The sequence below is a fragment of the Galeopterus variegatus genome, unplaced genomic scaffold, assembly GCF_000696425.1.
Source record: "Galeopterus variegatus unplaced genomic scaffold, G_variegatus-3.0.2 Scaffold547, whole genome shotgun sequence".
Lineage (NCBI taxonomy): Eukaryota > Metazoa > Chordata > Mammalia > Dermoptera > Cynocephalidae > Galeopterus > Galeopterus variegatus.
In genome coordinates this window covers 61,123-78,783 of record NW_007726658.1, presented here as the reverse complement: position 1 = coordinate 78,783, position 17,661 = coordinate 61,123, and the positions used below count along the sequence as shown (strand labels likewise).

The following is a 17,661-nucleotide window of genomic DNA, read 5'->3' as shown; positions in this document are numbered from 1 at the left end:
CTTGTTCTATAGGATCTAGAGCTTGAGATTTATTATCTTTGGGTGGTGTACTTTCTTGATTGTTCATGTTTCTGGTGTCTTTTTTTTTTATGTTTATTCATTGTGGCAGGGTTTCACAGACCACCACGGAACTTCCCTGCAGCTCCTGGGGCTCCCCCGCAGGCCAAGCCGGAGCAGCTCCGCACTTTCGCCGCAGGGGGAAAGACAATAGACGGCCGCTCCTCCAGTGGCTGCGGCAGCGGCTGAAGCTGCGGTGAAGAGGAAGCAGCAGGGAGGTCTCAGCAGATCCCAGGCGCTTCACAGACGCTCCCGCCCTGCAGTGGGCCTTCAACTCCTGACTGGAGGAGTTGGGTTTCCGGTGACTTTGGTTTTTTGATCAGCAGCCTTTTTCTGAGCCCCTTCCTTCTTTTTCTTTTCTTCCTGCTTTTTCTTTTTCTATTCTTCCATCAAATGTTCCTCTTCTTGTGTTTCTTGTTCTTCCTCCCTGGGCTCCGTCCCCGGTGGCGGCGGCTCCATGGGGCTCCGGTGGCACAGCTTTTGCTTGGAGATTCTATGAATGGCTTCTGGAAATCAATGCCAAGTGGAATGGAGATGTTTTCCTTAATTTCTGCCACCGCTTCACCTGAAGATTGGCCTGAAGGTGATTCCTAGCCCCGGTTCTGGCTACGCTCCGCGGAACGAACCTCCCCTCCCACGGCCCACCCCCCTTCGGCGACACGTGCAACTCCGCTGGGTCCAGTCCCGGGTTTAGCGCTGGTCGGCACAACCCCTATTATTTATACTATTCTTTTCTCCTGGGCCTCAATCATTTTCCTAGTATAACACATCCCCTTTCCCTCTGCTGTTTACAAACATTCACATGGCTAAATCATGTAAAGAGCCTCTCTAGAGCATCCAGCTCCAAATTTTAACCCGGGGACTAAGAAAGACAGACATCACCACTTTGCCCTCACCTTGTCTTCCTGTCACCATCACCATCATCCATAGCTACTTAATGAGCCACCACCAAGCAGTCACCCTGAAGGCAAATTTCCAAGCCTGTGGTTCTCCCAGACAACCCCTACAGGTCCTGAATGTATGATGAGGTGACAGATTCTGATCTGATTACCATTTTGGCCAATAGTTATCTTCTGCATATAATTATCTATTGTGACTAGAGGATTCAGAAAGCACTGATTTCAAATGTTATGTTGTATGTGCCCTGATTTTTGGCACAAGAAACACATGCTCCATGTGCATCACCAAGGTTCAGAAGATCAGCAGCAATGATGCACCAGGGTTTCCTCCTTACTGGAAGACAAAGCCGGCCTCTCAGGATTTCAAGGCACCACAGGCCAGAGAAATGGAAAACCTTGATCACTGTGGGGGAAAAAAAGAAAATTCCTGGGTCTGTGAGCTTTCTGGCTTGTTAGATTTGGGATAAAATGGAATTTACCACTACAGCAAGGATCCCAGAGGCGAAGGACAGCTGGGAATCTGGATACCCCAGAACTGTGTACAGGGCTTCAGATTTTTTTCCTGACTTTTATTTATGATTGAATGAATTGATCAAACAGAACTACTTATTAAAGTAGAGAAACCTTTTCTGTGATGCTTCTGTGAAATTTTGTTGTCACAGATGGACGTATGCGGTTTCAGCAAATATCACATACCTATTGGAAATAACCCTCAATCCATGACTGAAACCTACCAAGACTGCAGACACTATATTCCAACCAGAAATGGAAAAGTACAATTCAACCATTCACTGCATTCATTGACCAACCAAACAGCCCACTGGTTTTCCTGAAGAACTGAGGAAGGGCAGGGTAGGGGATCTGGGTACTAGAGAAACATGACCGATGGCCAGTTAAAGCCAGATGGGCTTGCCTGACTGACACTCAGGGTCCAACCTCAGCCAAGTCAGCTTGAAGGGACCACTCAAGCCACAGGAACTTTGTTGTGGCAGAGGGACCTCTTTCTCTATCTTGGCTACCCAGTAAAAGTGAGACCTCCGGTCTCAGTGGCAGGAGTGCCATGGCCTGCCTGGAACCTGCCAGGACAAGGCTGGGATGGCCGCTTGTGGAAATCAGCTAGAACAGAGCCAGCACCCAGATGACATTCATCCAACAGCAGCACCCAGGTGAGAGCACCACTCACCTCGTGGGAACTCGCTGATTATTCTGGGCACTCTCACCATTGGTCTCAGCTGTACAGACAGCTTGCGAGTAATTGCCTCCATTTTTCCTCCTCCTAATCAGTTGCAGAAATGCTTGTTGTCCTTGGGTGATGTCTGTCTTCATTTGAATACTACTACAGATGTCTCAATCAGAAATCAATTAGCCTGGTGGTGGGGCTGCCAGTCTCAAGGGCCTTATCCTCCACTCCATACTCTAGAGTCTAGGTCTGATTGTTTCTATGGGCAAAAATGCCCTGGCTATATCCAAGCCAATCTATTTGGAAAATAGGTCCCCAAATGGTTAGTCTCATTTCCCTTGTCTGTTCTAGGGTAAGCTGGTTTACCATGCTACTTGATTTTGCAAAGGGCATTTTACAAAACATCAAGGTAGTCTTCTTCCCCCAGAGTAGTAATTACAATCATGACCCAGCCAAAGCCAACCCACAGTCATGGCCGAGCCCTTGGCAGAGCCAGACCCCTGCTTGTGGTCCTGGATGAGGTGCAAATGCCCTCAGGTGAATTCCCCGAGCTCCAGAGTTTGGGAAGGCAGTTCATAGACCTAACTGACATGAACATCCAGTTTTAAGTAAATTTCTAGGGTCTTACACAGGTGACTCTACAGCTTGATTAATCACACGCAGAGGTGAAAGAGTACTTTCCTTTCTGATCAAAGTTACCACTCTTGTCCTATAACAAGAGGTCTTGTGGTTTTTAAGACCTTAAATATAGGAAACAGGAAATTGAAGTAAAGGCAAACGAAGATAAGAATTATAAAGAGTTTGGAACAAGTCCAAACTCTAAAGATCCTGAAAAGTCCCCAAACCTGGACCTTTGAAGAGTGACTTGACCAAACCTAGGGAATTTCCAACTCTAAATCTGTTTCTTTAATTAGAGCAGCTTTTGGCTTTAGACAAAGCCCTCATCTACAAACTGAAGGGTGATGTGGGATCTGAATGGACTAGAAGCTTCACGTACAGCAGCTCTGCAGGGTCTTGTCACACCCCTGCTGCCGAGGGAAAGGACACTGGAGCAGAACTCTGAGGCAGCTCCGTGAATTCAGGTTGTAGGAACAGGTCTAGTCCAGGATCTGTCCTTTCACAATAAGCAGGTGAGTCCAGGTCAGAGGCACAGGTTGCTATCCTTCACTTTAATTTGATTAAAAACCAATGCTATGAACAGAAACGTGTCCTAGTCCATTGCACACTAAACACTGCAACTTTTCTCTGGTGACATTTTCTCCTCTGGGTATCAGACACGATTTGACTTGATGTTTGATGATGGCTCGTGTGCAGATGTAACTGGGCCCTCCTCAAAGATAAGTGGACATGCTTGCCCCATCCTGACAGCAAAGGACAGTGTGGTTCCAGGAAAGAGCCATGACAGTGTTTCCCTTAAGCCAAATTAAATCAAATACTGGTGCCAGGCCTACAGTAAAATATTATTCTGTTCTACTTTTCATACTGTCTGATCTAGTCCCTCAGCAACAGGATTGCAGCTAGACAAAAGGCAGTTGTTCAAATAATTATATGCCCCATGTGAAGAGGCTAATCGTTTTAGTCTTGAAGTGTCAGTGATTCATAATCTGACTTTCGGTTTTGATTTGTATTCTCACTGAAAATGTGGAGAAGGGTCTGGCTCTGTCTGGCAGCTGACAGCACTGGGGCTGGTTGACGGTGTGGTGTCGCCCTCTGGTGGCCTCCAGAGCAGCGCAGACGTGCTTGCAGCGAGGAGCGGGAGAATGATCCAGGCCTCCACCTGGGCAGCTCTGGTGAGGAGGGACTGGACCCTCCCAGAAATGAAGGGGTCACTAGGGCTGACCTACCACAACTCCACGCAGCCCACCCGTCTCTCTGGTGCTGGCCTGCCCAACTCACCATAGCACAGTCTGTGAGTGATCAGATATACCAGATGCGGTCCCCAGGCCCAGCTTCTCAGCTGTCTCCTCTGGGTGCAGTACAGTGTGTGCCTGGCACACGTCAATAAATATTTGTTGAATGAAGGGATGAAACTGGGGATGGAGAAGATTCCTAATTAAATTCCAACTTTCCAGTTAAGTGTTTTTACTGAAACACAATGGGTCATTTTAGGTAGCCAAGAAATAGCTCTAATGGCTTTAAAAAGGTTTCATTCTATGTCTGACTTGAAGCAGCCAAACTCCTTCACCGTGTTCAAACATATGATTCACAAAAGAGAATGTTTTTAAATATCAGGAACTAAGGATATGCTTTCAAACTAAGCGCCTTACCTCAAGATAAGATTGCAGGCCTGAAGGCGAGTGCTTGGGCCCATCATGGAGGCTCATACAAGTAGCTCCTGAATGTCAGTGGATCAGAGGGTGTCACTGGCAGCCTCTGAGAAGCACTCGCATTCCTAGGGGCAAGGCTTTTTCCTTTTCCTAGTTAACTGTATAATCACATTATTCTGATCATTGTTCTAACTTGTATAAGGCTTGAGTCCATAAATCTTCCCCCTTCCTAGCACCCGCTGGAGGAATATCAGGATATCCAGACATGAGCTACCACTAATCCTGTTAGCACATTTTTATTCTTTAAGTCACAGGGGAAAGTCCTCAGGGAGAAAAACTATCTAAAAAACACTGCAGATTTCATAAACTCAAAGAAGCCCCTTCGAGGATGACCTGTGACACTGCAGAAGCTTCTCTGGGGAAACAGTAGCTTCTCTGGATTAATCAAGGCAGGTCTGCCTCCCTAGCTTGCAGCCATCAGTGTCCTCTTTGTGCTCTCACCAAATGGATTTCCATCTCGGGGACAGAGCCCCTCCCACAGTCACCACCTTCACCTGGCTCAACATGGACAAACAACGCTTATGCATGTTGACTGGACTATGACCCTACCCTGAAATAACCCAGAAACTTGGCACTGTGCTGATTGGTGGGGGGAAGGGGACTCACTAGACTCAAAGCTCCTCAAGAGCAGACCCAGCCCCTTCCTTCTGCTTCAAAACATCTTGGAGAGCTCTCAGGTTCTACCCCAGGGTGGTCAGGAAAAGCCTATTAGCTGATTTCTTCATTGAGTCTTCTGCTTTCTATGCCAAACTATACCTGAAATGCAAATGCAGCTTTGGACCATGGACTTTGGTCATCCCATTAACTTAACAGAGTGCCAATATGTACTAGGCCCTGTGCCTGCTGCTGCGGACACAGAGAAAGTCCTTGGCTTCAAGGAGTGGGGGGTGAGTAGCAACGTGGGGAATGAGAAACATGCAAGGAGCTAGGTCCTGAATCCAACAAAGCGTCATGTGCCATGAAAGACATCAGGGCACATGTGGGGCTGAGTGGTGGAGTGGGGGATGAAGGGCTCAAGGAAGGTGGGAGAAGAGACAAGGAAGGCTTCAAAGAGGTGGTGACACTTGAGATAGGCCAGAGAGATGAGAGGGTCAGCACCAGATGACCTGAGCCTCTGAGTGCATGCTGGGGTCACGAGGGCAGAGGTGACAGTCAGTCTCCATCTTCACCCTCTACTCCCCTTCTGCCAATCTGACATTAATGGAGCAAGTAATCTGGGGACCTGAATACAAAAGGAGAAATACAAAGGGACTCAGAAAGCTTAAGTGGGTGAAAGATGGAGGGCCCAAATACCCTTCAGAGGAGCCAGACAATCAGTGGGGAGCAGGAGGAAAGGTGGGTAGGGAGTCAGCACAATGGTCTGCATAGCAGTAAAGAAAACTTGAAAAAGCCGCCTACGGGTCTACTGTGTATATACACATATGCATGTGCATATATAGTCTTCCTCCAAGGTATGGCACACGAGTCAGGTAAATTATTGTGGCATCTGAGGCGCTCCGGGCTGGAGTGCTCTCTGCAGATGTGGTCACCTCATTAAAAGGAGGACACTGGAGGGAACAATAATCCTAAGAAAGGAAGTACGGCTGAGTGCTCGCCGGGACTGTGCCTGATGTGATCAGATCCATGAGGCCCTGTCATGAGAGGATGGCTCGGAGCTTGAAGAGGTCACTGGGCCCAGTAGCCACCACTCTCCAGGCACACATTTGCTGTGGCCAGAAGTACGGCTGAGTGCTCGCCGGGACTGTGCCTGATGTGATCAGATCCATGAGGCCCTGTCATGAGAGGATGGCTCAGAGCTTGAAGAGGTCACTGGGCCCAGTAGCCACCACTCTCCAGGCACACATTTGCTGTGGCCACTGCTTCACATGCTTTGCACGTTGATCCAGTCCCATCCCTGCTCTAACCCAATGTGTTTGGTGCTATCACCTTCATTTTCTAATGAGGAAACAGACACTCAGAGGGGGAGGGCCGAGGTCACCCAGCCAGGAAAGGGCAGTGCCAGATGTGAGTGCAGCATTGCCGGCTCCTGCAGACACACCCCATCTCCCCAGGCTGGGGGAAAGTCAGAGGGCACAGGCAGGCAGTACAGGGCCTTATAAACATCAAGCAGGCAAGCTGGGACACATCCTTGGAAGATCAAGCAGGGAAAGGTAGAGCATTTTGTGAGGATAAAGAAAGCATTGCCAAGAAGTGTTTTCCTGAAGATGTGCTTCACCTCTCTCAGTTGGCTGGAGCAGAAGAGAGAGGCGCTGAGGGGTCACTCCAACATCTGGGAGACAAACCTCCTACCTGGCTGCAGACAGCCATCAAGGGAGGGCCCCGCAGCCATCGTGAACTGCAAGCTGCCTGCCCTACCCTGCCCACCTCCCCACTTTCCTGACAGTCTACACAGAGGCATCTGCCGGGCTCCCTTTCAGATGCTCAAGGGTCCTAAGCCCTTGGGCATTCCCCACCCAGTTCAAGAGCTGTGTCTGAATTAAAAACTGAGGCACAAAGACCAGGGCAGGTGAAACATACTATCGAAAACCTGTCAGTGGCTGCTTATGCAAGGGTGTCTCTGCAATGGAGTCAGTGATTCCTGACAATGTCAGGCTGAAGGAAAGAGGAAGGTGGGACTGAGACCCGTTCTTGCCAGAAAGCACAGCCCTTGCTGAAAGTTGCTCAGACAAGATTCTAGAATGTGCATGAGGGGTGTGAAGAAGCCCCCGGGAATGGCAGAGCTGAGGCCATATGCTCATGGTACCTGCCGGGTAGGAAGGGCAGCTTTGGCACAGGTGCTCAGGCACACGCCGACGACATGGTTCTGCTGACAGCCACTTAGATGTGCACGGCCCCGCACTGCCCACAGCCTCACAATTGGTCTGTGGGTAGGCTGGGGAGGGAGCATTATTCCACTTCATACGTGAGGTAGCTGGGGCCAAATTTACCTGGTTTGTAAGCAGCACAGCTAGAACTTGAACCCAGATCTGCCAACTTGAAGCTCAGGGCCTCATCTACTAACCAGCAGCCATCCCAGAACATGTGTCCATTTGAGCTTTCAAATGCTGACTGATAGGCTGGACAGAGAAGACTTGTGTTCCGGAAAAACTCCAGTTGTCTTGGGAGCCCATTTTTGTATCTAAGAGGGCTGCACGTGGGCACTGACCAGTAAATGATGCATTCTGACGCCAAGGAGCCTTGTGCCCCCGGGAGGCACTTACCCCTTCCATGGGCGCTATGAGCAGGTCATACAGGGCACGGAGCGGGGGTTTGGCAAACGAGCTCTGCCTCCTGGGAAGAGAGGAGGTCCCATCCTTGATCGGTGACATTGTGTTACTGAATAAGCTTGTCATGCTTTGGCAGCTCCTGGGGAGAGAAGGGCCGCAGGATTAATCGGGGCCCACATGGGCAACCAGGGACTCACCCACCTGCCTCTCCCAGCCATGCTCCCCCTATGGGAAAAGCAGGTCAAGATTCCTCAGTAGTACCCCCACCAACCTCCCTCCTGGCTTCATCCCTCTTCTCTTTCTTTTCAGGTAATTTTCACACAACAGTGAGCACTGTCAGAAATTGCAGGGCAAACCAGCTGCACAATAGCTTGCATTTCTATGGAGTTTTTCTACATAATCAAATGTCCCAAAGTGCTGTTCAAAGGACTTAATTACATCCTGTGTGGAGTGACTGTGTGCAGGCAAATGTGAGAACCATTAGGAATCAGTGATAGCCACCAAGCTATGAGGAGGACAGTGTCCCAATGCCAATTAATTTACTACACAGGAGCCATGGACAAGACAAAGAGCATGTTGGCCCCCACCTTCGACTCAGATCAGCCACTGGGCAACCAGCTGAGCCCCTGCACAGGCTCTGTGGCAAGGCACTAAAGGCGCTGGCCCACAAGCCTCACCAGGCACTACCTGCAGAGTGGGTCAGTTCAAGTGTGGCCACATGGTTTTGTTTTGCTTTTCAATTTCTGATGCAACATTTCAAGGCACAGTTTTATTAATATAGACGTATTAATAAAGGACCCCAAGTTTCACACTCCCAACATAGGATGAGAACATTCATTGATTCATTCATTCACTCATTCATTCATTTAGAAAATGTTTCCTGAGCACCAGTTGTTTGCCAGGCACTGTCATAGTCTCTGGGGATCTACAGAGGACAAAATGCACAGGTGAGCAAGAGGGGAGGTAGCAGGCAGGGAAAACAAACCTGTTTCCAATGCAGGGACAAGGCTGCCTACTCATGACCTCTCAGAACCTGCCCCTTGGCCTGGCCAGTGTGGCCTTAGCAGCCATCTGGTAGTATTCTCTGCATGCCTACTGAAAAATCAGGGACCTCTTAACCTTGATGTAGACACCAGGCATAGTTTTGGACTTTCTGCTACATATTCTAGGACCGGTAAGGGCAGAGACCATGTTTTATGCCAGAGATACTGCTGAGTTTCAGTAAGTACTCTGGGCTGTTGGTTGTGACAGCATCTTGATGGCTGCCTAAGAAAAAACAGAGGGCTGCTTTCCCTCCCGGGCCAGGACAGGACCTGTGACATCAAAAGAAATGATATGAAAGATCCATTTGTGTTTTCCAGGTATGGCTTCCACCCACTAGCCTTCTCCCACCCTTCTAAGTGATCTGTGCAATGTACCACTTGACCTAAATTCTAGGGTCGTGCCAAGCCAAGTGCCAAGCACCCTCGGCCCCCCAGCCTACTGCCTGCAAGAGCAGATCAGAGCAGCAGGATTTCGGGGGCCCGGAAAGCCCACTCATGTCTGCTCCTTGGTCTTGCTCACTAAGGAAATGTGTAATTACAAGTGACTGGGGCCATGGCGTGTCTTTGCCATCAGAGTCAGTGAAGCACAGATAACCCTGGAGTGACACTCAGAGGCTCACTTAATTCCACAGAATACACTGCAAAGAGCAATTCTCCCCTGAAGGAGAGATTACCAAATTGCTCTCCAGAGGAGACGCTCTGGCATGACACGCAGTGTCTGTCATAGCACTGTTTGTTACTACACACATGCACTCTCAGCAGACAAGGAGCACAGCCCTAAAGAGCCTGCGCTGCCATCCAGACAGCATACAGCAGCAGTGGCAGGAGCACCCAGCACCCTTTCCCCATGCACGTCGTGATTCACACCCTAAATGGTGACTACCTGAACTGTGGGCTCCAGTACCCCCATTTGAGGCACCTGAGTCTAATTAATCCAGCTGGGGGCATCCAGTGGGAGTGACACGTTCCCAGATGATGCTGTGACCATAGGTCCTCATGGTGACTGATGGAGATGCTCCACAAACCCCAAGTCCTTTGGTTCTAAACTAAACAATTCCTACTAAAGAAAAGACCCCAAACCCCCCTCTGGGGAATAAGAGACCAAGACAGGGTCTCTTTCCAGCTGGCCCAAAGCATGGCTACATACGCCAAAATATCAGAACCAAACAGCCAGCCCACCTCACCCCTCCCTGATGAGCACAGGATGTCAGGCTGGGTGGGCCCTGGAGGCCTTGGCAGGGCACCCCTGCTGACAATGCCAGCCACTGAAATGTGGTTTCTGGAAACAGCAGAAGGAAGTGCCATGGAAGGACTGGAGTCTGACTCCAGACACCGATTCAAAAGAGGAAAATGTCTGGAAGGAGGAGGTGAAAAAGGTACATGGTGGACAGACCTGCTAAGCTCAAATCCCAACCTTGGGTAAGTCACTCACCCTCTGCGCCTGCTTTCTGCATCTGCAAAAAGGTGCAATGTTGTCTACAGGCAGGCAGTGTAAGGGTTGGAGAGGATGGCTGCAAAGCCTGCAGTCCAGGAGAGGCTTGGGAGTCTGAGCTGATGAGACAGGCCTGGGGCAGGCAGGTGGAGACCAGGCTGGGGGTGCAGAGCACAGCACTGGCAGTGCTGTCTTTATCGAAGGCCATGAAGTGCCAGAGGCATCTAAAGGGGCCAGTGGTACTAACCCATCCCATGCCCATCACTGCCCATGATGTGTCAGTACCGGGGGTCCACAGAGGGGCCAGGCAGTGGGGAAAGGGAACGGCTCCAATAGAGGTGGAGGGGCACCAAGGCACATGTCCCTGGTCTAGCTGCTGATCAGTTGAGCTGAGGGAAGGCTTTCTGGGAGAGCACCATTTGATCCCAGCCACAAGGGCTGATCTGGAGTTGCTGCCTGGTGGACAAGGTGAAGGAACATAGGGAGAGGCACACTGTTGGGAAATGGAGACCAGGATGCTTGGGTAGTGAGTGTGAGGGGCCTGTGCACAGGTCAGGGACGCAGGCTGGAGAAGTCAGTGGGCCAAGGGGGCCTGGATTCAGGCTCTGGGCTTATCCTATGGGGAGAGGCAGGCCCACCTCCCTGTTTAAACAACTAGGCTTGCTTGATAGGGAAGCTTCTCTCCCTAGGTTACCAGTTCCTGCATAGGGGATGAACAGAGGGAGGCTACTTTTATCTACATCACTCCCTGAGAACTCTCCCCCTTGGCACCATAAGGGAAGCATGCCAAGGTCAGACCATATGCCACCCTTGCCCCAGGCCAACTTCAGTTGGGAACAGTCAGATATCTTTGTGGCAAACACTCAACCGTTCAAAGCAGCTGTTTGATCTGCAGAAGTTTTCTGAGAAACCCTCTCTGGGCATCTGGGTATGTTTCCAAGAGATGCAGATTATTCAAGAACCAGACCCTGGTGGGTGGGCAGGGCACCCAAGCTGCCAGAGGAGATCTGAGCTCAACTGGGTCTTCCTGCCTGGCACCTGACCTTTCTCTAAGCTCTCTCCCAATCTATCAAACCTACCTGTGACCTCTCGACACTTGCTGACCTCTGTCCCCTAGATGCCATACCGAATGCTGGCTCGCAGCCTCTCACCCTCGCCCCTCTTGTGGACTGGCAGCTCATAGACCAACCATCTCTAGAGTAACAGTCATTGGGAACTGATGCCAGCTGGCTTAGGTGGGGTGGGCACACCTGGATCTGGCCACATGGTGTCTTGCCTGGTCAAGCAGGAATCCCCCTGAGGACACCCCTCTAATCTGTGTTGCTGTTTAGTGGAGGGCACCTATTCCTAGAAGTATCCTCTTCAAAGTAAAAACAAAAGCCCAGAAATGGTCAGTTGGTGGTTAAAAACCAGAAAACAACAAACCAACCCACCTGAAACCATAATTTGAGGTCCAAATAAATGCATTGAAGACTCCCTCCACCCCCAGCAGGAGGCATTTGCTGTGCACCCCGTCCCCAGGCGGCACATCCCCACTGCCGCTACCACCATGGCTCTGCCCTCCTGCTCACTCCCTTCTTTAGCAGGTGGCAGCTGCCTCTGGTTTCTCCACACTGGGGGACCCAGCACCTCGCTCTGCTGCCACAGCAGCAGCCTGTAGCCTGTCCCCACTGGACAGCTATCCCATGAGTGACAGGCCCAGGGGCAGAGTATGGGGGGAGGTAGCAGGGAGGAAACTGAGGCCAAGAGCAAGTGACGGTCCCTTGGATCCTGGGAGCCCTCTAGAGCGCAGGCATGGGGAGGGTTTGGGGCTGGGTCTCAGAGGCCAGGACATAGCCAGGACAAGGCCCCTCTGTGACCACACTGGTAGGCCCCAAGATTTCTTCAGCCCTGCCATCATTGGGGCCACAGGCAAACTCCCTTTCCCACATAGCTTCAGTTCTTACTGCAACATTGACAGTTACCTAGTGCAGCTATTTTACTGGGGCACATGTGCCTAGAGATCTGCATGAAGATATATTCATAATAATTCAAAACAGCAAAGCAGTCAGCTCCTTAGCCCTGGGCCTGAATGTTTACAGATGAAGTGAGTGGACCACCAGGCTGCCTCAACACGTCACCAACTGCTATGTGACTCTGCCAAGGCATATCACTTTCCTATTCTCTTTTTTTCCTTGCTTATAAAATGAAGGGTTGGGCTAAAGTTCTTGTAGGTCTCTTCTAGTTTAAAGAAATGAAAAATCTATTCAGTCCAGGGAAGCCCTCAACCCCCCTGCTGAGTGTCTGCAGTGCCATGGCCTGGAGCACTGCAGCCCTTCCTGTGTCCACCCCATGTGGGTGTCAGACATAGGCAGTCAGGGTGCAGGCACAGCTTTCAAGTGCTATAATGTGTCCAGGAGAGTTGGCACGGCGGATACATGCTCCTGTGGTGAAGTTCAGTTTAGGGCCTCAGAGTCACAGCTAGATGGCAGAGGGTCCCCTGAGCTCTGAGTGCCCAGCCAGCAGACTGCTCACAGCAGCTGACAGGTGTGAACTAGGGCACGCCGTCCTCCTTCCTGCACTGTCACAATGACCTGGTGCTTCCATGGCTCTGTGTAAGAATGACAAGGGAGCAGAGCAGGGGATACTCAACAGCAGCACCTCGGGTACTGGACTGCTTTGATTTCTGCAGAGCCTTTCACCCTGCTCACTTCTCTGTGCCTCAGCTCTCTGGACTAAGACTAGAGAGCAGTGCTTTCCACTTACTAGAATAAGAGCTGTGAAGGAGGGTGGAACCATGCTTCACATGTGGCAGGAAGGTGAGCCGCAGGACTAGGAATGGGCATTCCTATTGACCATTTAGGAACACAGCCCAGAGGAGATGATATGCACCCCTCCTGCCAGCCCTGCCAGGCTTGCCACCTCTGTCTCACCTTTCAGGGCCCATAAGGTAGGGTTGCTCTTCCTTTACAGATGAGGAGCCGAGGATCACAGAAGGCAAGAGACCTGCACAAGGCCATCAGGCAGGGCAGAGATCGGGCCTCCCACTTGGTAGGGGAGGGTTTTTTGCTGCACTCTCACGGCCACAGCCACTGGGTCCATGAAGGTGGTACAGGCAGCACCATCTGGGGGCTGCTCACAGATTCACAGCTGCACCACTCTGGGACTCCAGCAGGTGGCACTGGCTCACTCTCCTCCTGGCCTGTTCATTTACTTATTGCAGGTACAGGGCTGACAGCCTAGCTCTTGGCAGAGGATTTTCTCACATTGCACTGTCTTTATTAGCTCATACCTCTGAAGATGTTTATTAATCTATTTCTGGAGAAACAGTCATTTTCTCTGTGGCATGGCAGTCTGTGTGGTGGGAGGAAGAGGAGAGGGACTAAGCACATATCCAGGGAGAGGTAAGCCACTGCTTGGCCTCTGCACGTACAAAATGCAGAGCTACAAGACAGAATGTGAAGAGCCACTGAGGGGGCAGAGGCACCGGGGGTGTGGTTTATGTCTTTGGGCTGATGACCAACACTAGCCAGTCTGGGCTACATGTGCTGCTCATGAATCTCCCCTTTGGGGATGAAGAGATCTACTCCTAAGGCAGGAGAGGATTTGAAACTGCAGAAGACAGCATATTACCCAGGCCAGGCCTGGGAGGAGCGCCCACCTGCCAAGGTGTGCAGCAGGTCCCCTGGCTTCCCTTTGAAGAGGGGAGTCAGTTCATGGTGCACACAGAAGTGTAAGCGCCTCCCATCCCAACACACACTCTCTCTCTCTCATTCTCGCTTCACACTCAAAGATGGAGAACAGCTAAATGAACTGACTGCTTCGAGCCGCTGGGACAGGCTCCTCCTCTGAGGAGCCAGCAGGCCCTGCATTCTGCCGGGCAAGATCTCACCTCAGCCTGCTCTACTCGGCCACCCTGACCTGGCTTTCCAGGCAGCGATTCTGCAGCTTTCTGGCTTGAGGAGCCAGGTGTCCCCACATGTGGAACAGTACTGCCTCCTAGGCAGGGAAGTATCAGATGCAAACAGGGGAATAGGGGCTCAATTCTCCCTCAGGTGAGACTAAGGAATGGGTTCCTGCTCAAGCTTGAAGACTACAGGGACGGATGGAGCTGGCCTGACTCTGAGATTCTGTCCCACCTGTCTCTGCAGTGGGTCTGACCAGGTGGCATGGAAGGAGGAGCCAGTAAACCAGAGCTTGGGGCATGACCAGGTGGCATGGAAGGAGGAGCCAGTAAACCAGAGCTTGGGGCAGTCTCAAAGACTCCTGAGGGGCCAGAGCTCTGTACCAGTAGACCGGCTGGTCTCCTACGCACACATGGACCCAGAGTCAGATAGTCCTGAAAGGGAGGGACAGGCTCTTTTAGATTGTGAACAAGAATCTTGGTCTGGAAAGGAGACAGATAGGATGGGTGCCACTTCAGGAAAACACAAAGGGGCAATCTGATGAAGAGAAGGCTTTGCTCCTCATGGAACTGTGGAGAAATGACGGCGCTCACTCACTCTCAACACGTGCTTACTGAGTACCTCCTAGGTGGCTGGCCCTGGACAAGCTGCAAGGGAGGCATTAGTGAACAGGGAGATTTGGTCCTTGCCCTCCTGGAGTTCACGATCTAATGAGGACCAAGCAGGGCCTGAGAGCTGCTGTGCACATGTGTGCTTGTTTGTGGGCATGTGGTCTTAATGCTTCAATGAGGGCTGCAGAGCCAGGGACTTCTTGGAGCGTCTTCTCCTTTCCACCTCTTCCCTGTGTCCTACCTCCTGCTCCTCTAGGGTTCAATTCCCCACCAGGCACTAACTGTTTAGACACAGGGCCAGGAACACTTCCCCCGGGGCACATGCAGCCATGACATCTTTAGATGTTTGACCTGGAGAGGAGAGAAGGGAACTAACTGATATGGGGCATCTTCTAGAGTGGACCAGAGCTGGGCCATGACATGTGTATGTTATTCAAATCCTCTTGCACCCTCCGGCCACCTCCACCATTATGAGTAGGTTAAGCATCTCCCTAAGGCAGTGACATGAAGGACAGGACATGACATGAGGGACAGGAGCCTGCAGCCTCGGGGCCTCTGATCTCTGGGAAGCCCCCAGGCCTTGTGCTGTGTGACATCAGGCCCTGAACTTCATCTAGAGTGCACCCTCTTCCCCAGGACAATGCACAGAGCACCAGTTTCCAGGGCCATTGGTGAGCAGGACCCTGCCCCCAGATGAACTTTGTGTAGGGGGCAGGGAGGAGAAAAGGCCACTTCTTTGGTAGTGGTGGCTCATTCAAGGTGTGGCTGCCTTTTTTCAGCCCTGCCATTTCTCCTCTGCTCAGACACAGCTCCTCACCTTCTCGGGATGTGTTTATCACGCATTTCCATTTTCCAGGTCCTCTGTGCTGCAGTCAGGCTGCCCTGGAGGCAATCCTGCCTCTGCTCCTCACTTGCTCACTCACTCACTCAGGCAAGCCCCTCAGCCTCTCAGGGTTGGGGCTCCCTGCTTCACAGGAAGGACAGCTCTTGGGAGAGCATCTGGCAGTGAGTGTAGCTCCTGCTCTATTGGGATTGTGCTGCCTGCTAAATCATTTGGTTCCTTTCTCCCTCCCCTTAGCCCTAACAGGGATGCTCAAAAATCCCCTCTGAGGCTCTGAAATCTGAGCTGCAACTTCTGAGGGGTGGGAGCTGGCCTGAGATTTGAACCTGGGTTTTAAGGTACCAATGGAAAAATTAATTGGTAAATCCATTATATTCAAGTAGCCAGAGATGCCTCAATTCAATTTAAAAAAAGGATTCTGATACCATTCAGTGACTCTCCTCCATGAACATCCTCACACAAAAGGTTGTCTCCTCTGGGAGATGAACTTGTCCAATGCTGCGTTTTAAGTGCTTATTCAATAAGCTGTTGGCACTTTCTGCCTCTCACCTCCTTAATTACCAAGTGCCTGGCTCCTTCCTTGGGAGAAGGGCTCAGGCAGGGACCCTGCTCTTTCAGGCTCCTCTCAAGTCCAGGGATGAGTCTGGAGCTCTCTTGGACTCTCCTGGGCATGATGAGTCCATGGTGGGTTCCTGGCCTAGGTTAAGGGCTGTGGCACATGCCTCCACCAAGAGGGCCTGGACCTGCCCTTCTGCAGATACCATGGCTACAGTGGATGGTGTCCAGCCCCTGCCTACTCGGATGCTTTGCTATGGCCATCTGCTCTTTGCCATAATATGCAGGAGGCTCCATAGCCAAGCCTGGAGATAGTCACCTTGGAAGTACCTGATGCCCAGGCCAGCACTGCACAGGCTTTTCCTGCTGACTCTAGGTCTAGGCCTCAGGTCAGGACAGAGGCCCGAGCCAGGCAGTCAGTGGGGGTGGGCTTATCATGTGCTCAGGGTTGGAGAGAAGAAAAGACAATCTTTTGTGTGGCAGCCTTCCGAGCTGATGCATGCCAGCAATACAGCAAACCCCCTTTCCAAAGACTCTGCATCCTTAGGAAGTTTGTGAGTCTGAGCTTGTTTCCCCCAAACAAACTTGTGGGGTCTCACTCTCCAGTTCACAAAGAACCTCCAGAGGTGGATTAGTCAGAGGTGTCCAAAGACAGAATGTACTGTCTTAGTGGGTGGTAAGCTCCCTGTCACTGGAGGAATTCAAGCAAAGGCTGGTGATCACTTGACAGGGGAGTTAGATGAGCGGAGGCCACGAGCACTGTCTTTGGAGTCTGAGAGACCTGGATCTCAGTGCTGGCTCTGTTTCTTTCCAGCTGTAAGACCCTGGGCAACCAACTGAACCTCTTTAAGCCTCAGTGTCATAACAGTACACCTCATGGCTGTTGGAGGGATGAAGATTACACATGTAAAGCACTGAGCATGGCACTGGGTGCTTGGTGAGTAATCCACAGATACTCCCTGCTGTCATCATCGTCTTTGCTGCTGTTGTTGTTATGGTTATTTAATATCTGTCTCAATCCTCACCTTCCTCCCTCCCTTCCGTAAATGAGTAAGTACCTGTACCCACCTAACACTAGGCACCCTGGAGGATACAGAGAGAAATCAGACATGATCCACCTTGGGCGAGTGCATAGCCAGGGAGGTGAGAGGACACAGACACATGCAACATATGCAAGACAAGAGGCAGTGGCTCCCTATTCAAGAGAGAAAGTGCTGGGAATTTCAGAGAGGGGAGAAACTCTTCCCAGTTAGGGCAACCCAAGATGGATTTGTGAAAGACGCTGTGTTTGAGATGGCACCTCAGGGGAAAGACCTTTTTGGCCATGTCCTTGTGCTTAAATGAAGGCTCTGAGGTGGGAAAGGGCAGGTCTGGGCTTCTTTTGGGTTAGGACAGAGGGTAAGGGGAGAATGTAATAAGAAGTAGGAAGGATGGCAGAGTGGGACAGTGAAGGACCTAAATACCAAACTCTGCCACTTCAACTTGACTCCACTGGGAGCCCCTGAGACTCCGAGGGAAAGAGTGACACAATCAAAACTGTGCTCCAGACAGAGGGAAGGACAGCAAGTGACAACGGGCAGCAGTGGGGGGGTGGAGTCACACCCAAAAAGGGGCAAATCCCATCCC

General features: G+C 51.1%; 1 protein-coding gene across 1 annotated transcript in view; it reads right to left on the bottom strand.

The window, feature by feature from the left end:
- TTC28 (tetratricopeptide repeat domain 28) overlaps positions 1 to 17,661 on the bottom strand; it is a gene marked incomplete at its 5' end in the record, with an annotated part of 57,866 nt that overhangs the window by 33,402 nt on the left and 6,803 nt on the right. The window contains one exon of the mRNA XM_008569951.1: positions 7,664 to 7,808. Within this exon, the coding sequence (XP_008568173.1) occupies positions 7,664 to 7,808 (145 nt within the window). The remainder of the gene's footprint in view (positions 1 to 7,663; positions 7,809 to 17,661) is intronic.